The sequence below is a fragment of the Stegodyphus dumicola genome, chromosome X2, assembly GCF_044657685.1.
Source record: "Stegodyphus dumicola isolate Sdum_Otavi_A_Nest chromosome X2, ASM4465768v1".
NCBI classification, from domain to species: Eukaryota; Metazoa; Arthropoda; class Arachnida; order Araneae; family Eresidae; genus Stegodyphus; species Stegodyphus dumicola.
This window is the reverse complement of record NC_140781.1, coordinates 88,013,179-88,033,851: the sequence shown is the minus strand read 5'-3', so window position 1 is coordinate 88,033,851 and position 20,673 is coordinate 88,013,179. Positions and strand designations below refer to the sequence as shown.

At 33.6% G+C, this 20,673-nt stretch overlaps 1 protein-coding gene across 2 annotated transcripts in view; it reads left to right on the top strand.

Moving 5' to 3' along the window:
• Window positions 1-20,673, top strand: part of LOC118187809 (putative polypeptide N-acetylgalactosaminyltransferase 10) — a 301,999-nt gene that overhangs the window by 236,976 nt on the left and 44,350 nt on the right. For both annotated transcript variants that reach the window (XM_085809137.1, XM_035358083.2), the window contains exon 8: window positions 7,133-7,354. In XM_085809137.1, the coding sequence (XP_085665263.1) occupies window positions 7,133-7,354 (222 nt within the window). The remainder of the gene's footprint in view (window positions 1-7,132; window positions 7,355-20,673) is intronic.

Below are 20,673 nucleotides of genomic sequence, written 5' to 3'. Positions count from 1 at the left end.
ATTACAATGTGGATATTCTCTGTAGTAAAAATTCTGTAGCTTGTTAAAAAATAAGGCTGTGTTAAGTTCAAATATAGCAGTGTTTATGAAGGTCTGCGGTAAATGGTGGGATCACATTAAGAATCCGGGTGAAGTTTTCACGTGATAGAAATCAAAATTTAACGTATGTTCGGTGATTTAAATACAATATGTACAAGAAAATCCAAGATATTTTTGTAAAATATTTCAAAGTGTCAATCTGTGTTAGTAATATATCTGAAACATCCTGCTCAATAAAAAGGAGTGTTCTGAATATATTTATGTAAATGTCTGTAGTGTAAAATAATAAGAAATGAAATGTTGTTGGTGCGTATTAAACGTGGTTAGACAATAATAAAAAATTTCATATTGTTTCGTATGTATTTGAACTAAACTGGCTAGAGATGTCCATATATTAGTTCAAGTAGATTTTATGTTGTGAAAATTTACTATTTCTGAATTAGAAGGTTTAATTCAAAGTCAGTAGACCTTTAAAAAATCCGTATAAGTCTGTATTTATTTTTAGGAAAAAAAAAAGAATCAAAAATATTAACAGGGATAAGTTTTAGAAACATGATAAAGGTTAAATGTAAGGCAAAATGTCTAAATGGAAAATAGAAAGTTAAAAATTTACATTTTTTGACACATTTCGTGAATCCTTTGAACAAGAATGAGATGTGTAAAAGAAAATTCGCGACGTTTTAGTATAGTGTTTCAAAAAGTTAGTATAATACGTTAGAAGAGAAAGTTTTGTATATCTTAAGTATTAGTAGCGTAAAAAATAAGAAGAAATATAATATGCTAAGTAAGCTATATGGAAGGAACATCGTACTTATTGGTTTAAATTTGCAGAAAATATTATCCATGAAAGCCTCTAGAGGGAAATTATATGCGTGTAAGTTCCAGCTTAAATTTCATAGACAGAGAAATATATATGTAACTTTACGCTTCGAGAAATGCAGGTGTAACATCAATAAGTATTTAAAACATTATGAAAAACCTTAAGAAGAAAATAAAAGAAAGAACAAAGAAATGAGAGAAGAAAATTCTTCAAAGAATTAAAAAAATACTTTTTTATAAAAGAAAAATTAAAAAGTACTTCTTGAAGTAAAATATAGGAAAAAAGACCGAGTTCGTAAAACAGAAAGAAAAAATCGTATGAAAATACTAGTAAGTACAGCTTTTGTAAAACAAATAAAGTGAAGAATGTAAAACACGGAAAGGAAAGATTAAACTGAAGAGGAAAAAACCTTTTGTAAAATAAAAAGAGAAAAAAAATTAAAATTGTGAAAACATATTACTTTTATGAAATCTATTACTTTTGCAAGTTAAACGCAGGGAAAAGAATGTAAAACTTAAAAATGGGGGGGAAAGAAAATCTTATGTTTGTATATAAAAAATATGGTGTGAAAATTAGTACATTTAATTTAAAGGCCGAGAAGAAATTATGTTTGTAAGATAAAGAAATGAGAAATTTAAAATATCTTAACCTAAAATAGAAACAAAGTAAATTTAAAGTTATGAATTCATTCAATATCGAGGATGTACAAAGGTCTGAGCAAGTTGGAACAGAATACCCTATGTGAAATCCATCAGCCTCATGCTGGTTTCCGCTGCACAAAGATGAACAAAGGGAATAGGTACGATCGGATAGATAAGATCAAATAATATGATTCATGAGATAAAAGCACGGCTTTGTGTTATCGTCCACGTTTCCTATGCCATAGATGGACAAATAATTGAAATTTACATATAAATAGATGAACTTTTTTCATTAAATATATTAATTATCAAGTCACATAGTATAATCAGTTAAAAATAATGGTTAATAACCTGTTCAGGATCCACGAGAACCAATCAAAAAGCGGCAAGGGGACACTACTGCCCTCTAGCAGTCGTTGCTGAACTAAAAAGAATGTTCTAGAAATTCTAACATGTATCTGCAATCAGGATGCGGATTTAGTATGACATCATAGCAGTGGGGAGTTCTACGTCAATCGATAAGCGCGGACATGAAACCGGATTACAACACAAAGAGAATGTGCCTGACGTAGCAGTAGCAAGACGGTGACAATGCGTGATGACGTCACGAACAGGATGCGACGCGTCCGTAGTTGGTGACGTAGTTGATGACGTACTCCTCGGTAAATTTCCTCCCCCTGTGAGCGCCACGCAGCACCAGCGCCACAGCGCCACATAGCTTGAAACCGGCCTTTCTTCCCTAATGTGGACTATCAACACGACGATCATTACTTTGTCTTTCCTTGACAATGCAACATAGAGAGAGAGACGGAGACTCTGGTGCACTGAACGACAAAGCTGGATACAGTAATGGCACAATGTCGTCTTTTCAGACGAGTCCCGGTTCTTCGTGCAGTATCCTGGTGACCATATACATGTCTGGAGGGGACCGCACTTCGCCTGCTTGCATTCGATATCGGCATAGGATCCCTGCATCTCATGTAATGGTTTGTGCAGCCATTGGGTGCACAACACGAAGATCTCTATTTTGGATCGACGGTAATTCGAACGCACATCGGTAGATTTCTGACATCTTTCATCGGGTGGTTGTGCCCTATGTTTGAGGCCTTCCAAAAACAAGATAATGCAAGACCACATGTTGCACTTTGCGTTCTGACCTTCCTCGGTACACAGGGTGTTTGCCTGCTGCCTTGGTCTTCACGGTCTCCAGATATGTCACCCATTGAAAACATCTGGTCATGGGTTGCTGAAAGACTGGCCCGTCACCCTTCTCCAGCTAATACGGTTGATAAAGTATGGCATTGACCTTAAGCAGCATGGAATGAGTTGCCCGTTTCTGTCAGCCAAGCCCAGTGTTACTCCATGCCTCCATACTCCATGCCGCTTTATATGCCAAGGAAGGCAACTGTTCCTACTAATTTCGAACCCCTGTAAACCTCCAAAGTGCTTACAAATTTAATCATTTTATCTTCATGCCATACTGTTTACGTACAATAAATATCTTTTTTGTATTTGCTTCACTTCATGGTGTTTAACGTCCAGCAGTGTATATAATCAAAAGTTTAGAAATTCCAAAATTACGATTATTAATTATTAAAGCTGCACTGTATACTGCGAAATTAATTGAATAATCAGGAGATAATATTAAATGTAACTAACAGGAAGAATATAAATCAAAACTGAACAAAAGAAAATAACAAACAGTTGAAAATTCTTTCGTCTGCTGACCTTGCAACAATATTATAAATTAGTTTAAATTTATTTATAACACTCATTTTTAAATTTATTTCATGAATTCGTTTTGATAGACATTCAGATATAATTCCGAAATGTGGCTGTGTTGAGAATTTCGGGGCTGCTCCTTGAAAAAGAACAAAGAATATTCAACTATTTGTTATTTATTATGTAATTGTTATTTTATTTTTATTTCAAATTTGATTTATATTTATTCTTACTAGTTAGTTTACCACCTTTATTGATTTAATTATTATTTCTTTACACATATATATGTACATATTTGCATGAAGCTGTGACTAAAGTCTGTATTTTTATAACATTTTAATTAATTAAATGTAAATTGCTAGTATATTTCTAAAGTTCTTCTAACAGAAACTGAAATTAAAACTTGAAATTGTAAGATTGTCTAAAGCTACCAAACCTTTGGAAAATGGAACTTAACCAAATTAGAAAATTTTATTTCTTAGCAACAGGCTGTAGTTGTCTTCCCTCGCCCTTTAGCAGGAAAATTGTTCTTGAAATTATTGTTCTTTTGCACACTTTGGAGCTTCCCAGCTTCACATTTTTATGCAATTATAAAAATTGTTGCTATAAAAAAGCAAATGTTGTCTACTGGAGATACGACTTTCAATTAACATCCTTTTTCCAATAATTATTATATGTTAGCTCTCTTTTTTGATATGTTAGCTCTCTTTTTCTCAACACATGTTTATAAACAGAAGCATAAATTAAATTTCCAATCCAAATACATAAATTTCAACTACTTGATCTATGATGGGGAATTTTAAAACATTTTCCACCACAAAATATTTATTCACTAAAGTAAAGGAATTTACTTCCATATTTATCAAAGTGATTTATATTCTGATAGTATTATTTATACTAATAAACGTTATTAATAGTTTTGCCGTGAATTGAGAGTAGTTTTTAGTCGTCTGTGTTCCACCTTATAAAGAAACTAGACTCAGACGCGCAACAGCCTTAGTGGGCCACGGCCTGCAGTGCCCCGAATTCTGCTTTCTTGACCTTGGGCCTCGAAATGCATCAGCATATCCCCTGGGCAAGTGATCAGCTTGTCGCAGGACCACCGGTGTTAGTCCCCAAGGGAACATTTTATCGATTCATTCAACGGATGAAAAGCTGAATCATCCTTGCCTAGCCCGAGGATCGAACCCCGGACCTGTGGTGCAGCTACCCGACGCGCTAGCTAATTCGCAACCGAGCGGTCCATCCAATTTATACTTACCAGGATATTAAATTATAAAGTTACTTTTACTGAATATAATATGTTTTTTAAATTGATATAAATAAAAAGCATCAACGTTCCATCATATTCTTGATGGCTAACTGTGGTTTACTGCCACGTGCTGCATGCTGCCCGAGACTACTTTTCTGACGCCCGCGTAAAATCTAATAAAATTTATTAATACTGACCACGAATTTCAGAGTATGTGCATATCTTCGCATTTTTAATTATCCTGAAACTATTTATATTCTGGATTTATCAAAATTGGAAAAATATCATTGGAAAGATCGAATAAAGGCGAAAAATAACTGATTTTCTAATTATTTGTTTTCTTACTTTTGATTTGTATTTCATGTTTGATCACAGTTTTTACTGATGCTAATTTCAACACTGTAAATACTTAAGTTCAGTTAGAATTCGATATAAAAGAGCTTCTTGTTCTGCTCGGAGAATTAACTTGCTGTATGCGGTTTATTGCTTTCATCAAGTTTTCTTTTACCACTGATAATTTTTATTTAAGAATAAGATCCAGATATCTGCTTTTGAGGATGACGCTTGATAGATATTCGAGCTCTAAACAATACATGACCTCCGGTGCTCCTACAAAATGTTGTTACATTTGACTAAAAATATACTTTGAATAAAAAATTGCGTTTAGATCGAAGCTTTTTTATTATAATTCATTGAAACTGCTATTTGAATGTTGTTAAAAATGAAAAATAGTGGATTAAAATTTACATATGACTTACACAGCAAAACATTACAATAAAAGAAATAAGAATTCTCTTGCGTAGACAAATGAAGATATTCAGATATAAGTGACGTGCGTATTACTATCAAAGGAGATTAAAAGCCAAATGCTTAAATCCCAATGGTGTCTCCTTTTATCTCACTTTGATCATTCCCAAAATTTACCTCAGTTCAAGCATTACAAAGTTTCCACTAAGAATGTTACGAAACGTGATCCTTTGACTCAAACACCTGATTAGAAAACATACTCTTTTTATGATTCATAAACGATATTTTCCCAAATAATAAATAAGTATGTTTCATTGTACATTTAAAAGGTTTTATTTAAATCAACCAATTATTTTTAAATTAATTCTGTCCAATCTTTCTGTTCCCTTCCGTCAGCCTTCAGCAAGATGTGAATTAAATCAACTATAAAAGTACAAAGACGAATGATATAAATAGCTTTCATTAGCAACTTTAATGCTTGTTTACTAGAGATCAGTTTTACCTGACGCTTGCTGAAGTTGGTTACTGAACTGTAACGTTAACCCGATTTCGTGCCGATCCGTGAGTGAGAACTCAGAATAGGTTGAATTTTGCGTTAAATTAAAAGTTTAAGTTTACTTTTACTACTTTCTGCACACAGTAATGAATAAATTGTTTACAAATTGTTTGTAATTTTAATTTTTAAACTTCTATTAGCTGCGCAATAAAGTTTTCAAGTTTTAGTTTGAGTTGTTAGTTTACTAGCTACTAATATATAGCATTGATGGCGATGGTTCGCCTGAGTTAGATAAATTTTAAAATGTGGTACTTTATTGATTAACACTTCTATAAATACAAAGTGGCACTTCGAAGTTAGAGTAAAAAGTTAAATTGTTCATATACCAAAATTATCCATATTCAAATTAACACAGTCGCATATAATTTAACTGGATGTTAACATTAAGCATCCATTTAAATACCACATTAGAGAGAGCATGATAGCTATAGTTTCCAGGAATAAGTTATTTAAATTAATATGATGCTTATGCCTTTGCTGTGCTATTCGAATTTCAATATAATTATTTCCGACGCGAATTAGCATTACAATGTTTTGGTATCATCTGTTCAGCTTCACTGGAAGCATTATTGTTAGTGAGTTTATTTATATAACTCAAATCTAAATAGTAATGCACGACAGTAGATAATTATTTCATTCGTAATTATAGTAACTGTACTACTATTTTGTTTAATTCTGCAAAGTAACTAAACACGGAATAAAAAAATAGGTGTAAATCTGTCTGCTTGATGTAATACGAATTTTCCTTACATTGATTTTTAGTATATTCAATGCTTTCGATAAAATAAATCTACAGCAAGAACAACTTCTTCAGATGATTTTACGAAATTTATATCTAAGAGATGCGTTGTTAATCTATCCTTCGACCTACCATTTTATTAAACCTCTTTATGGTATTTAATACATGCATGCCGGTTTGCTGTAAAGCTGCCATTTTAAAAAATATACACTGTGCTTAGTATCGGCAACATTTTTCAAAATTTTGAAGTAACATGTTTCAAGTATTAAATAACATTATGTCATTCTCTGATAGAATAAATGAAAAGATATGGGCTGAAGTATCAAAAATTAGTGTTCTATGCCGTATGCGCTTTTTATACTAATCAGATTAGATTTGAAGTTTTCACTGCTAATATATAAGCAAAGGTTTTACAGGAAAAGAGCTTTGAGAATCTTGATACTAGCAGAGCTTTCAACTGCATACTATTTTACCTATGATCTTAAAAGTAATTTATGAGTTCTTTTTGTATTCATTATTATTACTTGTACTATTATTATTACTGTCATTATTTGTCACATTTTTTTTATTTTGGTAAATACGTGCAAACTGTAAAGCAGAATATTATTTTGCACAGAATTACAAGCGTGTGGCAGAAGTCTGGATGGACGAATACAAAGAATACTTGTATATGAGGAGACCTCATTACCGAACTCTAGAAGTCGGAAACTTGACAGAACAGAAGTCCTTAAGGAAGAAATTAGAGTGCAAGTCATTTCGGTGGTTCATGGAAAATGTGGCCTTTGATCAACCTAAAAAATATCCTCCTATTGAGCCACCAGATTACGCAAAAGGAGAGGTAAGCTTATATTTAAAATATCCTCATTTTAAAATAGCAGAACTTACTAATGTTATACTTAAAACAAATTTTCCATTTCAAATAAATAACATAGGCCCACCAGCGGCCGAGCGGTAAAAACCGCTGAACACTGGCAGTTCGGTACTCGGTTCGAGTCCCGGCGAACGGGCTGGCTGGCTGGATGGGGGTTTTCGTGGCTCTCCCCATGTGTAACGTGGATACGAGCCAGTTTTCCTTAAAAAAAAAAAAAAGACTTCAACGGGGCATTCCTCCCTTTTTGTGTAGTGCCCAAGGGCGGAGCACGTAATAAGCAAAAAAAAAAAATAACATAATACAAAATGGTTTAATAGTTTGTTTCAAAGACTGATAAATCTGAGGTTTCCTTTGAAATATTCTTTTTTCTTTAACCTATAACTAACAGCTGTTCTTATTTTTCGAGTAAAAGGGAAGTTTTCTAGTGCAAGGCGATAATTTGTCTGAGCAAGCTAAGGTTTAAAGCTTGACACCGTAGTTGTACAGGAGTAACTTTAGAAATTGTACTTTGACTTTAGGAACTGTAGTTTTTGTGTGATCATTTCAAGTTAACATCGAAAATGAAATATTTACACAATTAAAGAGAATTCGTGAATAGAGGTGTTATTTCAAATTCGTTAAACTTTTGAAAGAATTTCGCATGTCCATTTCTGAAAATTACTTGGCTGTTTCTTTATTTCTCACAATATTTATAGAAGATAAAAATATTGTGAAATAGACTACTAATTTATTTTAAAAATGGAAGAAGTTGTACGTATATTTGGGGTATGCGTAAGGAAAAATAAAATTCAAAATGATGGCCAGGAATAGAGCCAGCATTAAAAGAGATGCTAACAAAAAAAGCGAAAAGTTTATTATGCACTAAAAATCTAATTAATTCTTTTCTGGATTATCCATTTTGTTAGCAAGACCTAAAATGTATCTCATTATACTCAACACTTTTCGATAATTTTAGCCAAGAGCTAAATATAGTAAATAATTAGTTTATTCTCTTCGTCGATAATAGACACATCACATTATATATTCAGATTCTTTTTACAATAACTATGCATTATAATAGTTCTAATCTTGATGTTTTATTCACGCAAGCAACCTTCAGTTTCGCATTATCGAAAATATTAACCATCTCAATAATCTTAACTAAGCTTAGAACTTCTAAGTGTATACGACTGAAGAAGGTACAGAATAATAAAGTGTGAGTATTATGCAGCAAAGCAAGAAATATTTGAGTGGCTAAAATATAAAGCAGAAGCACGTGACTGAAAAGATAAATGTTCTCTCCTGAATTTAATAAATTGAATTTCACATGTATGGCATACCATTACGCATACCAAATTAGGACTCGAGCTGCATGAAAATCACCAATAATTCTAGAAAGAAGTAAAGAGATTAGCAAGTTCTTTTCTATAAAGGACTACCTTGTTGAGCGCTTTTCTTGTTAGCTACCTATTATTTTGTAGTTTATAAATTGTGTCCCTAAAATAATAAATCAAATAAGCAGCATTTTGCTACGCATAATAGACCTATATAATTATTTAACAAAAATGAAAATAATATACAAACTGATTTCTAATCATAAGTTTACTTATAAGTTATGAATAACAAGTTGATGCTAGATTATAATAGAGAAGTATTTTTCTTTTCTAAATAAAAAATATGCAACTAAAGCTTAGTTCCTTAATAACTTATTTTTCAAATTACTTTTTTTTTTAATTTTAAAATTGCATAACACATAAGCGAAAAGAATTCATTTCTATTATTTGCGGTTACCAAACGAGCAACGTACGTAAATAGTACATTGCTCAGCTGCTGCTAAATTGCAGATGGATTATCGCTTAAGAAATGCGACTTCTGCGAGAATATTCTAAGGAAAAACTTGCTGACATACGTAACTAGAACAGAAGTACTAGCCGATTCCTTTTATTTCTTGAGATCATGTTCTTGATCAGAATTTCTGAGTTTTCAGATTATCTTAATTTCTGCACAATAGTTCCAGAAATTTACATCGGAATTGGATTAATATTTTTGAGTGAGATTTAATTTTGTACCGACTCTTTGTCCTTAGAATATTTTTAGTATGTTTTAAACGACTACTTCCAGGCCAGTGTAAATTTTTAATTAAAAATAAAAATTTAATTAGACTTTCCTTAAGAGAAAGAGTTTTCAAAGATAAAATCTACATATATTTTACACTGACTTTTATTTTCAATGAATTAAAGTTTCAAAAACACTTTTTTCTTGTTTTAATAGCCAATTGTGTTGAATTCTAAAACAATATCACTATTTATGAAGTATTTTTTAACTTTTTATTAGCATCGATATAGAATGCAAATCGTAAATAAAAATTAATATCCATGTTCGCTTCCTTCATGATTATTTTTTAATTCAAGTAACCAGAAACAATCTTTTTTCAGTAAAGTGAAGATATTTTGTGATTTTACGCTCTGAACTCAAAGAATCTAAAATCAAAAATCTGAGTGATTTAGATACTCAAATAGAACGTGATTTGAAAGCCAAAACGGATGAATTTGAAGTCACATCCGCTTTGGAGTACGAAGAGAAAATACAACTGTGACAATTTAGAGCGAAGAAAAAATTGAAGGAATTAAATAAATTGGGAAATTCAGATAATGATCGTATGAATATTCTAATGAAACATCTGAACATTCCAAAAACGAAGGTAAAAAATTTACTCATCTTTTAAAATTAACTACCTCTAAATTTTATGGCGTTTATACCCAGTGAAGAAGTTCTTAGGACGCTTTCAAATTTGCAGTCTACGATAATAAATCTTTAACGAAAATCGAAAACTTCAGTTATTTAAAATCGTACCTATGCGGCAACGCTGCAAAAACGATAGAAGGTTTTTGTATTTCGGAAACAAATTATGTCGAAGTTCTTGAAATACTTGAAAACAGGTTCAGCAAAAGAGATATCATTATAATTTCACGCATGCAAAAACTCCTAAATCTCCTCAGTAACTAAATCCAGCAACACTTTAAAATTTGGCAAACTTTTTGACACTATAGAAACACAAATACGCAGCTTGAAATCATTAGAAATCACACGAGAGAAATAGTTATATGTTGATCCCAGTGATAATGAAAACATTGCCTTCTGATATAACTGTTGGTGTTTAATCGTAAAACAGATTTATCAACTTTTTTTAACGTCGATGAGTTACTGCAATTCGTTCGAAAACCAAATGCCATAAAGGAAAATATCTTTTCCTGTCTACTCATAAATCAGAAAGCACTTCATTTATATGGAAAGAGAACAAGCGGTGACACCTTCAGTTTGGCAATTCTTGGTAGCAATCAGTAATAACAGAAGTACTAATGAGTGTCTATTTTGCGAATCGAAACATTCCTATGAGTCATTCACCTTTGATGAGAAGAGCAATTTTTTGCGCAAGCAAGGAATATGATTCTTATGCTTGAAATCGAAACGTCGCATTAATTAATGTAAAAGCGATGTCGTTTGTTTGGAATGCTTGGGCAAGCATAACCGTTCCATTCGTTCTAAGCTGAGAAGAAACTAAAAGGAAAAATAAAAATGTAGAAGAGTCGCAAGGTCTGACTGCATTCTCACCAGACAAAAATAAAAACGTCTTAGTAGTAGTTCAAAAATAAAAGTAGTTCAAAAAATCTTCCCATTCTAAACATCAAACCAATAGTTAATATTTCTAATGTTAGTCTTTCAGAAGAACCAGAGAGAATTCTAAAATATAATTTTAACTTCTCACAAACCTGTAAACACTCGATTCCAAAGATTTTGGCTCCTACCGAAAAAGCTTTCAAGTTCAGTAAAGTTTCAGATTCACAGAAAAAAATGATTAGGCATCTTATCGCTCATAATGTGAAATTCAATAATAAACCTTTGAAACCAAATCTAACTGCGAGAGAAAGAGCTACAATGCGCGAAATTCATTCTAACCCGGATATTATCATTTCAAAGGCCGACAAAGTTGGCCAGATAGTCGTCATAGATAAGAACACTGACATCGATGGTGTCACTAAACTCTTAAACGAATGACCGTATAATCCGATCCCTAAAGATCCTTCACCTTCGGACTAGTCAAAAATAAAAACTGCGATCAAATCTTCGCAAATCATTTCAAGCAACTTAAAACATTCGCTTATCCCATCTGTTGCGAATTGTGCCAGATTATATGCTCTTCGCAAAATTCATAAAAGTGGTATTCCTTTCCGCCCTATTGTATCGAATTTAGGTACTGCCTCGTATCCATTAGCTAAATATTTAGTTTCTAGATTTTCAACTCTATTAGACAATAACATTTACACCATAAAAAATTCAATAGAGTTTATAAAAAGGTTAAAACATTTCTCTTAGTAATTTACTCATGGTTTCTTTTGATGAAAATCATTATTCACCAATGTCCCAGTGGAGGGTGCATTAAGATGTCTAGAAACCAGACTTCGCGAATTTCATTTCTCTTGCATCGAAATTGATGAGCTAATTTTTCTCACTCTGTCTGAAACAAACACATTTTGTTTTCCAAAATAAATATTACAAGCAAACTGAGGGATTAGCCATCGGAAGCCCCCTCAGTCCCATCCTGGCTGATATCTACATGCATTATTATGAATCAAAATTGTTTGAAACTTTAAACTTCCCGGCATGGTTCTGCTACGTAGACGATACTTTTACCCTGTTTGAAGGTAATAAAGATGATTTAAATAAAGTTCTTTCAACAATGAATTCTATTGATCCTGCTATTAAGTTCACTTTTGAACTTGAGACTTGCAATTCTCTTCCGTTTCTCGACATTCTGGTCACACGTAATACATCCAACTTCAGTACTACGGTTTACCGTAAACCTTCATCGGTTTGCCTTCCACCACACTTTAAATCATGTCATCCGACTAAACAAAAGTTAGCTTCATTTTATTCCTATGTTTTCTGTGCTCTTCAAGTTTGCTCCTCCAAACTAGCCCTTGATGAAGAACTAAATTATTTAAAAGCAATAGCTATTGACAGGGGCTTTTCACCCAACATTATTAATCAAGCAGTTAAAAAATTCTCATCTCAACACACTAAAAGGCACACTCTTGTTTTAGGAGATTATAAAAATTCTGTTGTCATTCCCTTCTTTCCATCAATTAGCTATAAAGTTGCACATATTTTGCAGAAATTTAACTTTCGGGTTGTTTATTCTCCCATCAATAAAATTCCGAGTTCCATACTCAAGGACCCCATTCCGGATATGAATTCCTGGGGTATTTATAGGATTCCTTGCCAGTATGGTTTAATTTACATTGGCCAAACTAAGACAGCCTTAAAATTTCGCGTCAAGGAACATGAGGCATATGTTAGAAAAAAGGAAACACAGAATTCTTCTGTTGCTCAACATTGTTGGTCCGAAAATCACACTTTCAATTTTTCTGCTGCCAAAATTATTCAAAAAACATCTTCCATTGGAGAACTGGATTTTCTAGAGGCATTTCACATTCATAAAAATCTTTCTGTTCTAGTTAACGATCCTAATTCCAATCCAACTTTGCCTTCGGCCTTTAAAGAAATTATGTTTTAGTTCCTGTTTCACCAACAGATGGCGCCCCTTGCTTATTCTTGTCCAGGCTTTCTTATCTTATCTAATCATTGTTTCCTATCTTGTTCATTTGCGGTTTTGCAGCTGAGGATGGTGGTTCGGTAAAACCATCGAAACTAGTCCTGTGAAAGTTTTGTAAATATAACGCTGATTTTTGTTGTTTGACTTCTGAATTAGTATTTATTCGGTGTGTTTTTTTGTCTTAAAAACGTCTTACTTCAAACTTGTTGCGTAACGCTCCAAACAAATATGTATTCGATATTAATAAGAACTTTGCTTGATACTAGCGGTATGCGCACATTTGTAAAGTAAGAAATCGCGGATAAATTGAAACTTCCTTGTTTTTCGAACAGAAACACTTTCAGTATTTACTTTTGGAAATGAGACACCCATTAGAAAAACGTTTGACGTTGTTAAGATAAAATTAGTGAACAAGAAAACACCGAATTGGAAAATCGAAATTGAAGTTCTTGTCATAGAACAAATTTCGAATTCCATCTCCTAATCTGAATAAACAAATTATAAACAAGCCGTTAAACGGTTTACAACTATCAGATTCTTGGGATTGTTAGGGAATAAGTAACTTTCCTATTAGGGGACAGTTTATTGCTATTATGATACAGTGACTGGAAAACTGAAGCGTTTGAACATTTGGTAACTACTGAAAAGTTATTCGACTGCTGCCTACAAGGGCGAAAAAGTTTTTATAAAGTCTTTGACTTTCAAAGTTGTGGGTGATGATTTTATTTCGGAGCAAATAAGAAAATTTTGGGACTTGAAAAATTCAGGATTTGTTAATAAAAACGAAACTTTCGATTCAACCGAAAATGAAGTGATCAAACATTTCGAATCAAATATAACGTATGAAAATTATCTCTACAAAGTTAGTTTGCCATGGACACGGGGCACATTCAGTCGAAATCATAACAGGGAAATCGCAGAACAAAGATTCAATCGACTTGAAAACCGATTTGAAAAAAATCCTAAACATTTTGACACTATAGAAACACAAATAGGCTGCTTGAGATCATTAGAAATCACACGAGAGAAATAATTATATGTTGATCCCAGTGATAATGAAAACATTGTCTTCTGATATAACTGTTAGTGTTTAATCGTAAAACAGATTTATCAACCTTTTTTAACGTCGATGAGTTACTGCAATTCGTTCGAAAACCAATTTTTAGAATACCGAAACTTATTAGAAAATCAGTTAAAACAAAATATTATCGAGCCAATGACAGACTTTTCAAATATATATGTTGTATTTGATTTACCACCATAGGAAAATTATACGCGAGGATCGAACTACGAGCAAATTACGTATTGTTTATATGATGCGTCATCTCATGTTTTAGACTCCATTTCCTTAAATGGCTGCCTACATGTTGGGCGAAATCTGTACCCGGTAATATTTGAAATTATACTAAGATTCAGGTACAATCCAATAGGTTTCACTACAGATGTAAAGCAAGCTTTTTTACAGATTCTCTTACATGAAAAGGATCGAGACACAACCAGGTTTCTGTTCCCCAAATTCCCCACTGACGAAACCTTTTTTCTGACATATAGGTTTACTGAAGTTTTATTTGGAATACATAGCAGTCCTTTTCTATTAGCGGTTACCATTAAACATCACCTTAAAAAATATGATGAACTTTAACCTACAACGGTTAACCTTTTAAATGACAGCATACTATTCAATCCATATTTTCAAAGAAGCAAACAAGCAGCTTCAAGTGGTACACTAACTCAAAACAGCTACATGAATTGTGGGTAAAACAACGCATCGTTCCCGTTGAAAATCCAAAGTTTTTATTAAGAAAAATTTCTATTCAAGGTCTTAGTTATGGCGGGGAATAATTAGAACGATTTTTATATTTTGGCGTTTGAAACCTATTGTTCTTTACATCTAAACCAATAGAAACAAAACGATTTCAACGAATAGAAACAAACCTTAAGCCGAATGTTCGATCCGCTTGGAATTTTTTTTACCTTCCACTGTTAGAATAAGGAGCTTAATACAGAAGATGTGGTCAGCTCAAATAGACTGGGATGAACCGTCGCCTGAAGATTTGTCCTTTCAATGGAGAAAATGGTGTGAGAAGCTGCCTGAGGTGTCTGAATAGTCCATCCCTCACTGCTTTCTAGTGCTTTATAACTTTAATATTGAAAATCTTGAATTACATTCCTTCTCTGACACAAGTATAAAAGACTATGGTACAGTCGCATGCTTAGGTTTCACAACGAATCATACTAAAATTAAAACTGCCTTTACCACTTCAAAAAATAGGGTAGCGCCGCTAAAATCTCTTACATTTCCAAGATTATAATTAAGTATTATCAGCTAAATTAGGCGGCAATATTTTAAATGCATTGAAACTGAAAATTCCTTACCGTTTTTGCACAGATTCAACTATTACTTATTTTTGGATCCAAAATCAGCCTTAAAAGTTTCAAACCCTTCGGGTAGAAGTTTAAGGGCCACATAATCTCATACAAAATTTGAGATAAATTGCAAATCTTTAATCCCACTTCAATTCCCAAATGAATATTTTGACATTTTAGTAAAAATATGATATTAGTAGGAAATAACCCACGTTCGAATTATATATTTCTATTTACAATTCATTAACTGGATCTGTCGTGAGCAAAAACATATTCCTAAATAAACACATATTCTATATGCAAATTTATTCATTTTCTTTGTAAATACATTTTCCTACGTTCCCTAATTAATATATTAAAGTCAAAATAAACATTTAAACAAAAGCCTTATCCTAAAACTCCTGAATAAATATTTAGCTTTAAAAAATTCAAGTTTACTTAATCACTCTTAAACTAAGAGAAGGTTGAAGGCCGACTTCAGGGTTCGTCACGGTCAAGAAACAAAAACAAATTTAGCGATGCAGTACGATTTTTAACACACGAAACCTGTCCTTAACACAGTCACTCATAGTACATATCACAGTTTGAATTTGTTCACAATCGTTCACAATTGTCCACATGAATGTTCACACAGATTGATTAACATAGTTCGATATTTCATGAATCCATAACCGTCTCTATAAGCTTCGGCAACTGGAACACCCTCCGAGAACATCGAACGGCTTGATTTATATTCTTCTTAGGTGTTTTATGATTTCTTGTGTTTCACTTACATTACATACTTATTCATTCCATACCTCCGGTCATCTTCCTTGAGCTCGAGACCGCATCGCAAGTTTACTTCTATCTCACATAAGCAGGATATTCAACATCGCGTTACTTTGTGCTCAGTTCTTCATTGTCATACTGTTTATCTATAGATATCTCCAATAAAAAGTTTTTTCTCCGACGTAACCACGCCTCATTTCAAATTAATTGGAGAATCCGAGTTTGCCACGATCTTATCCCAGGCAATAATAACTCCGTAAAAATTTGAGTAGGCGCCGCACATCTTTATTTATTAAAGCCGTGCGAAAACCTCAGGGTACTTTCCTCTTCTTTGGAAAAAAGTCGAAAAAGAAGAAGCCCCGACAAAACATCATCTACGATGAATAACACTTTTGTCTACATATTCTGTTTGCGTCACAGATCAAGCAATGCATAAAAGAGACTGGCGCCTATTTTCATTCAAGTCTTATTTTACTTACCACCTGCACCATAACTATCTTAACTTTCCCTTTTCAGTTTTCATCGAAACGCCGTTCCCACAGACCCACCAGTGGCCAAGATCTCATTAGGAAGAAGAAAACAATTTCACTGTCACTAGAACACACACAAAAAGCGAAAGGGTCTATTTTTTATCTTTAACTCGCATTTAAGCTATATTTTGCCGACCAGTTTCTATCAAGAAATCCACAGAAGAACCTCTGATAGCAGAATTACTACGTAACATTTGCAACAAACCGTGTCGAAAAAATCCAAAAATTGAGTTCACTTCAAGATTGACATTATTGCACACTTTGTACACACTTTCCTCCCTTACATTCATGAAAAGAGAATAATGAGATTAAGAGGGAGATAGAAATTTTCTGACTTCTCCCTAGGTAATAAGCATACAGTTATTTTACAAAGAAAATTCCAGACTTACAGTGTTAATTGTACGCAAAAAACGCGAGAAAGTAATGCATAGAGGACTGCTGCGACTTTGGCCGAAGCTAGATCTTTTTTCTGATTTCCTAAAGGATGTCAGTTAATTAAAAAAAGATATTAAAAGGCTGCTTGATTTGCCAGATATACTTAGTCAAGCCCACAGACCAGATAACTGCACTCTTACCAAAAGAGAGAATTCAAGAATCACCTCCATCTGCAATCTGTGGAATTAATTTTACTGGTCCTGTCTATCTAAGGAAATCTAAAGACATTCAAAATTCCTACATTTTTTTAATCGTCTGTGCGGTAAACCGAGTTATACACTTAGGACTTGTGCCAAATATGTCCACAAAGTTCTTTTAACTTGTATTTTGTAGATTTTTGAGCAGAAGTGTAACTGCAAAATTATCTACTTTGACAAACGCCAAGACATTTACGAGAACAAAGAAAGAAGCTGAGAATTTTTCCGGAGTTTTAAAAAACAAATTTGAGAAATTTATTATCAGCGAAAGAGTCTAGTGGAAGTTTATAATCGAGCGATCCATATGGTAGGGAGGTTTTTATGAGAGACTTGTTAATTCCGTTAAAGAATGTTTAAGAAAAATTTTAGGAAAAGCATTGCCGACCTTCGAAGAAATTTCTACACTGTTCGTTGATGCAGAGTCGGTTCGTAATTTACAACGTCTGAGTTATGATGAAGATGAACCTTTAACTTCAATGCATTTCTTAAATATTCGACAAACCGATTCGAAGTACCTTTTGATTTTATCAAGAACCATTGTTAGCGAAACGACAAAAGAAAGGCTCTTAAAAAGAAGATGTTATTAAGAATTGCTGTTGAAACAGTTATGGTGTAGCTGGAAGCAACAATATTTATTAAACCTTAAAACTGCCCATTACTTGAACAATCCCAAATTTCAATCAGAATTAAAAGTAGAAGATGTTATTTTAGTTGAAGGAGACAAAAAAATTAATTAAAAACAAACTGCTATGGAAACTTGGCCGAATCGAAAAGCAAATTCTTGGTCGTGAGAATAAAGTCAGATCATTCAAGCCGAAAACTTTTGATGGGACTTTGAAACGTACTATCCAAAACCTATATCATCTTCAACTCTGAGTTTCAGACAGACTTTCAACTTTAAGGATTTCTTCATAGATTATTCATGTCTTTTTCTTCTTATTTAAGAAGTAAATTAAATATCATTAGTTAAATTAATTTAGTTTGAAACTATTTAGCCACTTGCTTCATTTTTGTTACTCATAGTTATAAAATTAATTAACTGATACATGATATGCATAACTTGTTTTTGTAATTGAAGTTTTTGATAGATTAGAATTTTTGTATGTTACAGAAAGGTAATTTATGCATGTGATTGCATAATTCTGTTAGATGAACTCTTGTCATAGTTCAGGTGGGGAGCGTGTTGAGAGATGTTTATTGATATTGCCACAAGATTACGTTACAAGTCCGTTTATTCGATTACTTAACGCCTTCCCTTCTGAGCAGGAAACAGTGTAAAAATTAATAATTCAGTTTTTCTTTCTTTTGGAATTCGAACTGCAGTACGCAGTATAATATGAATGTTAGAAAAATTCGATGAAACTATTCAGTTACCGATATTTAAGTTCGAGAACTGGATTTAGGTCTTTAGCTTATTTTATGTACGTATGTATATACACTCTTTTGCAAAAAAATCGAAGCACCAAGAAAGACTTTTGCGATCATGTCGAAATTTGGTATGCAAAAACATCTTGATCGAATATGCAAATGATCAAAGTTTCAAGGCAAATGAGCAGGAATTGCGATCATAGCGCGCATGTATAGTGCGCAGTTTGCAAAGTATAAAACCAGTAACAGAGGCAGAAAATTTATCTTTTTTTGTTGCTGTCATTGTAATTCCGTAAAGGAGCAACTAAAGATGCCATTACGACGATATCGTAAATCTTACACACATCTAAACGACTTCGAACGTGGTCGCATTATAGGGTTGCGTGAAGCTGGTTGGTCATACCGAGCAATAGGGCGCCACCTTCAGTGTACAGACGCTGTTGTGCAAAGATGTTGGCAGCAATGGTTGCTATAAGGAAATTGCCTAACAAATGAAAACGCTTAAAGGCCAAGGAGCACAAATGTGAGGCAAGATAGGGTGATTGTTCGCCAGGCCCGAACTGCCCCAACGGTATCATTGTCGACTATTGAACGCACTACAACCACGTCTATACCTCCCGTGGTACCGTCCACCATCTCACGGCGCTTGTCTGAGGCGAGGTTACGCTCACAAAGGCCTTTAAGACGTTTGCCTTTGACCCCACAACATCGGCAGAGTCGTCTGGAGTGGTGTCGCAGCCGATTATCATGGCTGCCATCAGACTGGCATCGATGAACTCCGCTTCACTCTTGAATCAGATGACCACCGTGTTCGTCTTTGGAGAGGACGGGGGCCAGCGGTCCCAATCAGCCTTTGTTTTACAAAGGCATACAGCCATAACCCCTGATGTGATGGTGTGGGGCGCTATTTCTTATGACAGCAGGTCATCTTTAGTCATCCTCCATACATCTCAACGATATGTTGATACCATCCTGCGGCCGGTTGCATTACCTTTCATGGCACGTCATCCTGGGGCCATTTTCCAGCACGATAATGCCAGGTCACATACCGCACGCATATCTCTGACTGTCCCCGTGCGGTTGATACTCTTCCTTGGCCAGCAAGGTCACCAGAACTTTTACCAATCAAGCATGTCTGGGGCATGGTAGGCCGCCATATTCAAAAAATATCGCAGATCTGGAGCGACAACTGATGAATGCCCGGCAGAATGCGTCGCAGGAGGACATTAGGAACCTCTACCACTCCTTGCCTAGGAATTCAAGCATGCATTTCCACCGGGGGCGGTTCGACCAACTACTAATTTGAACACTCAATGGGTGATTGTGAGCCGTGAACAGGTACTATGACCTTGATTTCTTAATCATTTTATTATCTGTGTATGAGCTATAAACATATTCAATTTCATCAAAAACAACCACGTCCTTCATGGTGCTTCGATTTTTTTCCAAAAGAGTGTATACAATACAATATTAGATTTTCATTAAAAAAGATCAAAAATCATCCTATGTCATGCACTCTTGCTTTTTTATTGCTATTTTGTTTCCAGTTCAAACGATTTCGTCGAAGTTGTTTCGCTAATAGAAGACAGCTGAAAGCTCCGGTGATGTTCCAAGTGCTTAGTAATCGAACAAATAGAAAAAACATTCCATCTTCCTGTCTAAATACTATTTGTATGTTTTAAAATTGACATGCATTTTTAAACGAGAACCTAAAATCTTAATTATCGTTAGTCAACCTCCTTTTTATGAATTTTATAATATTTTTCTAATTATCATGAAGAAATTTCTAAATCTGAAATATGCAAATACCACATAATTCGTAATAATAATCTTGCATTCAAATGCAATGTCTGAAAACCAAATTACATTACAATATGTCTTCAAGCTTCATTAGGTCAAGCAGTAAAGTAGTTTCCTTCCAAACAGATGAAAAAAAAAGTAAATTAAAGAATTAAACGAAGTTACCTGTACGACTTGCACCACAACTTTGCATATTTATCCCTTTATAATAAATAAACCCTTTATAAT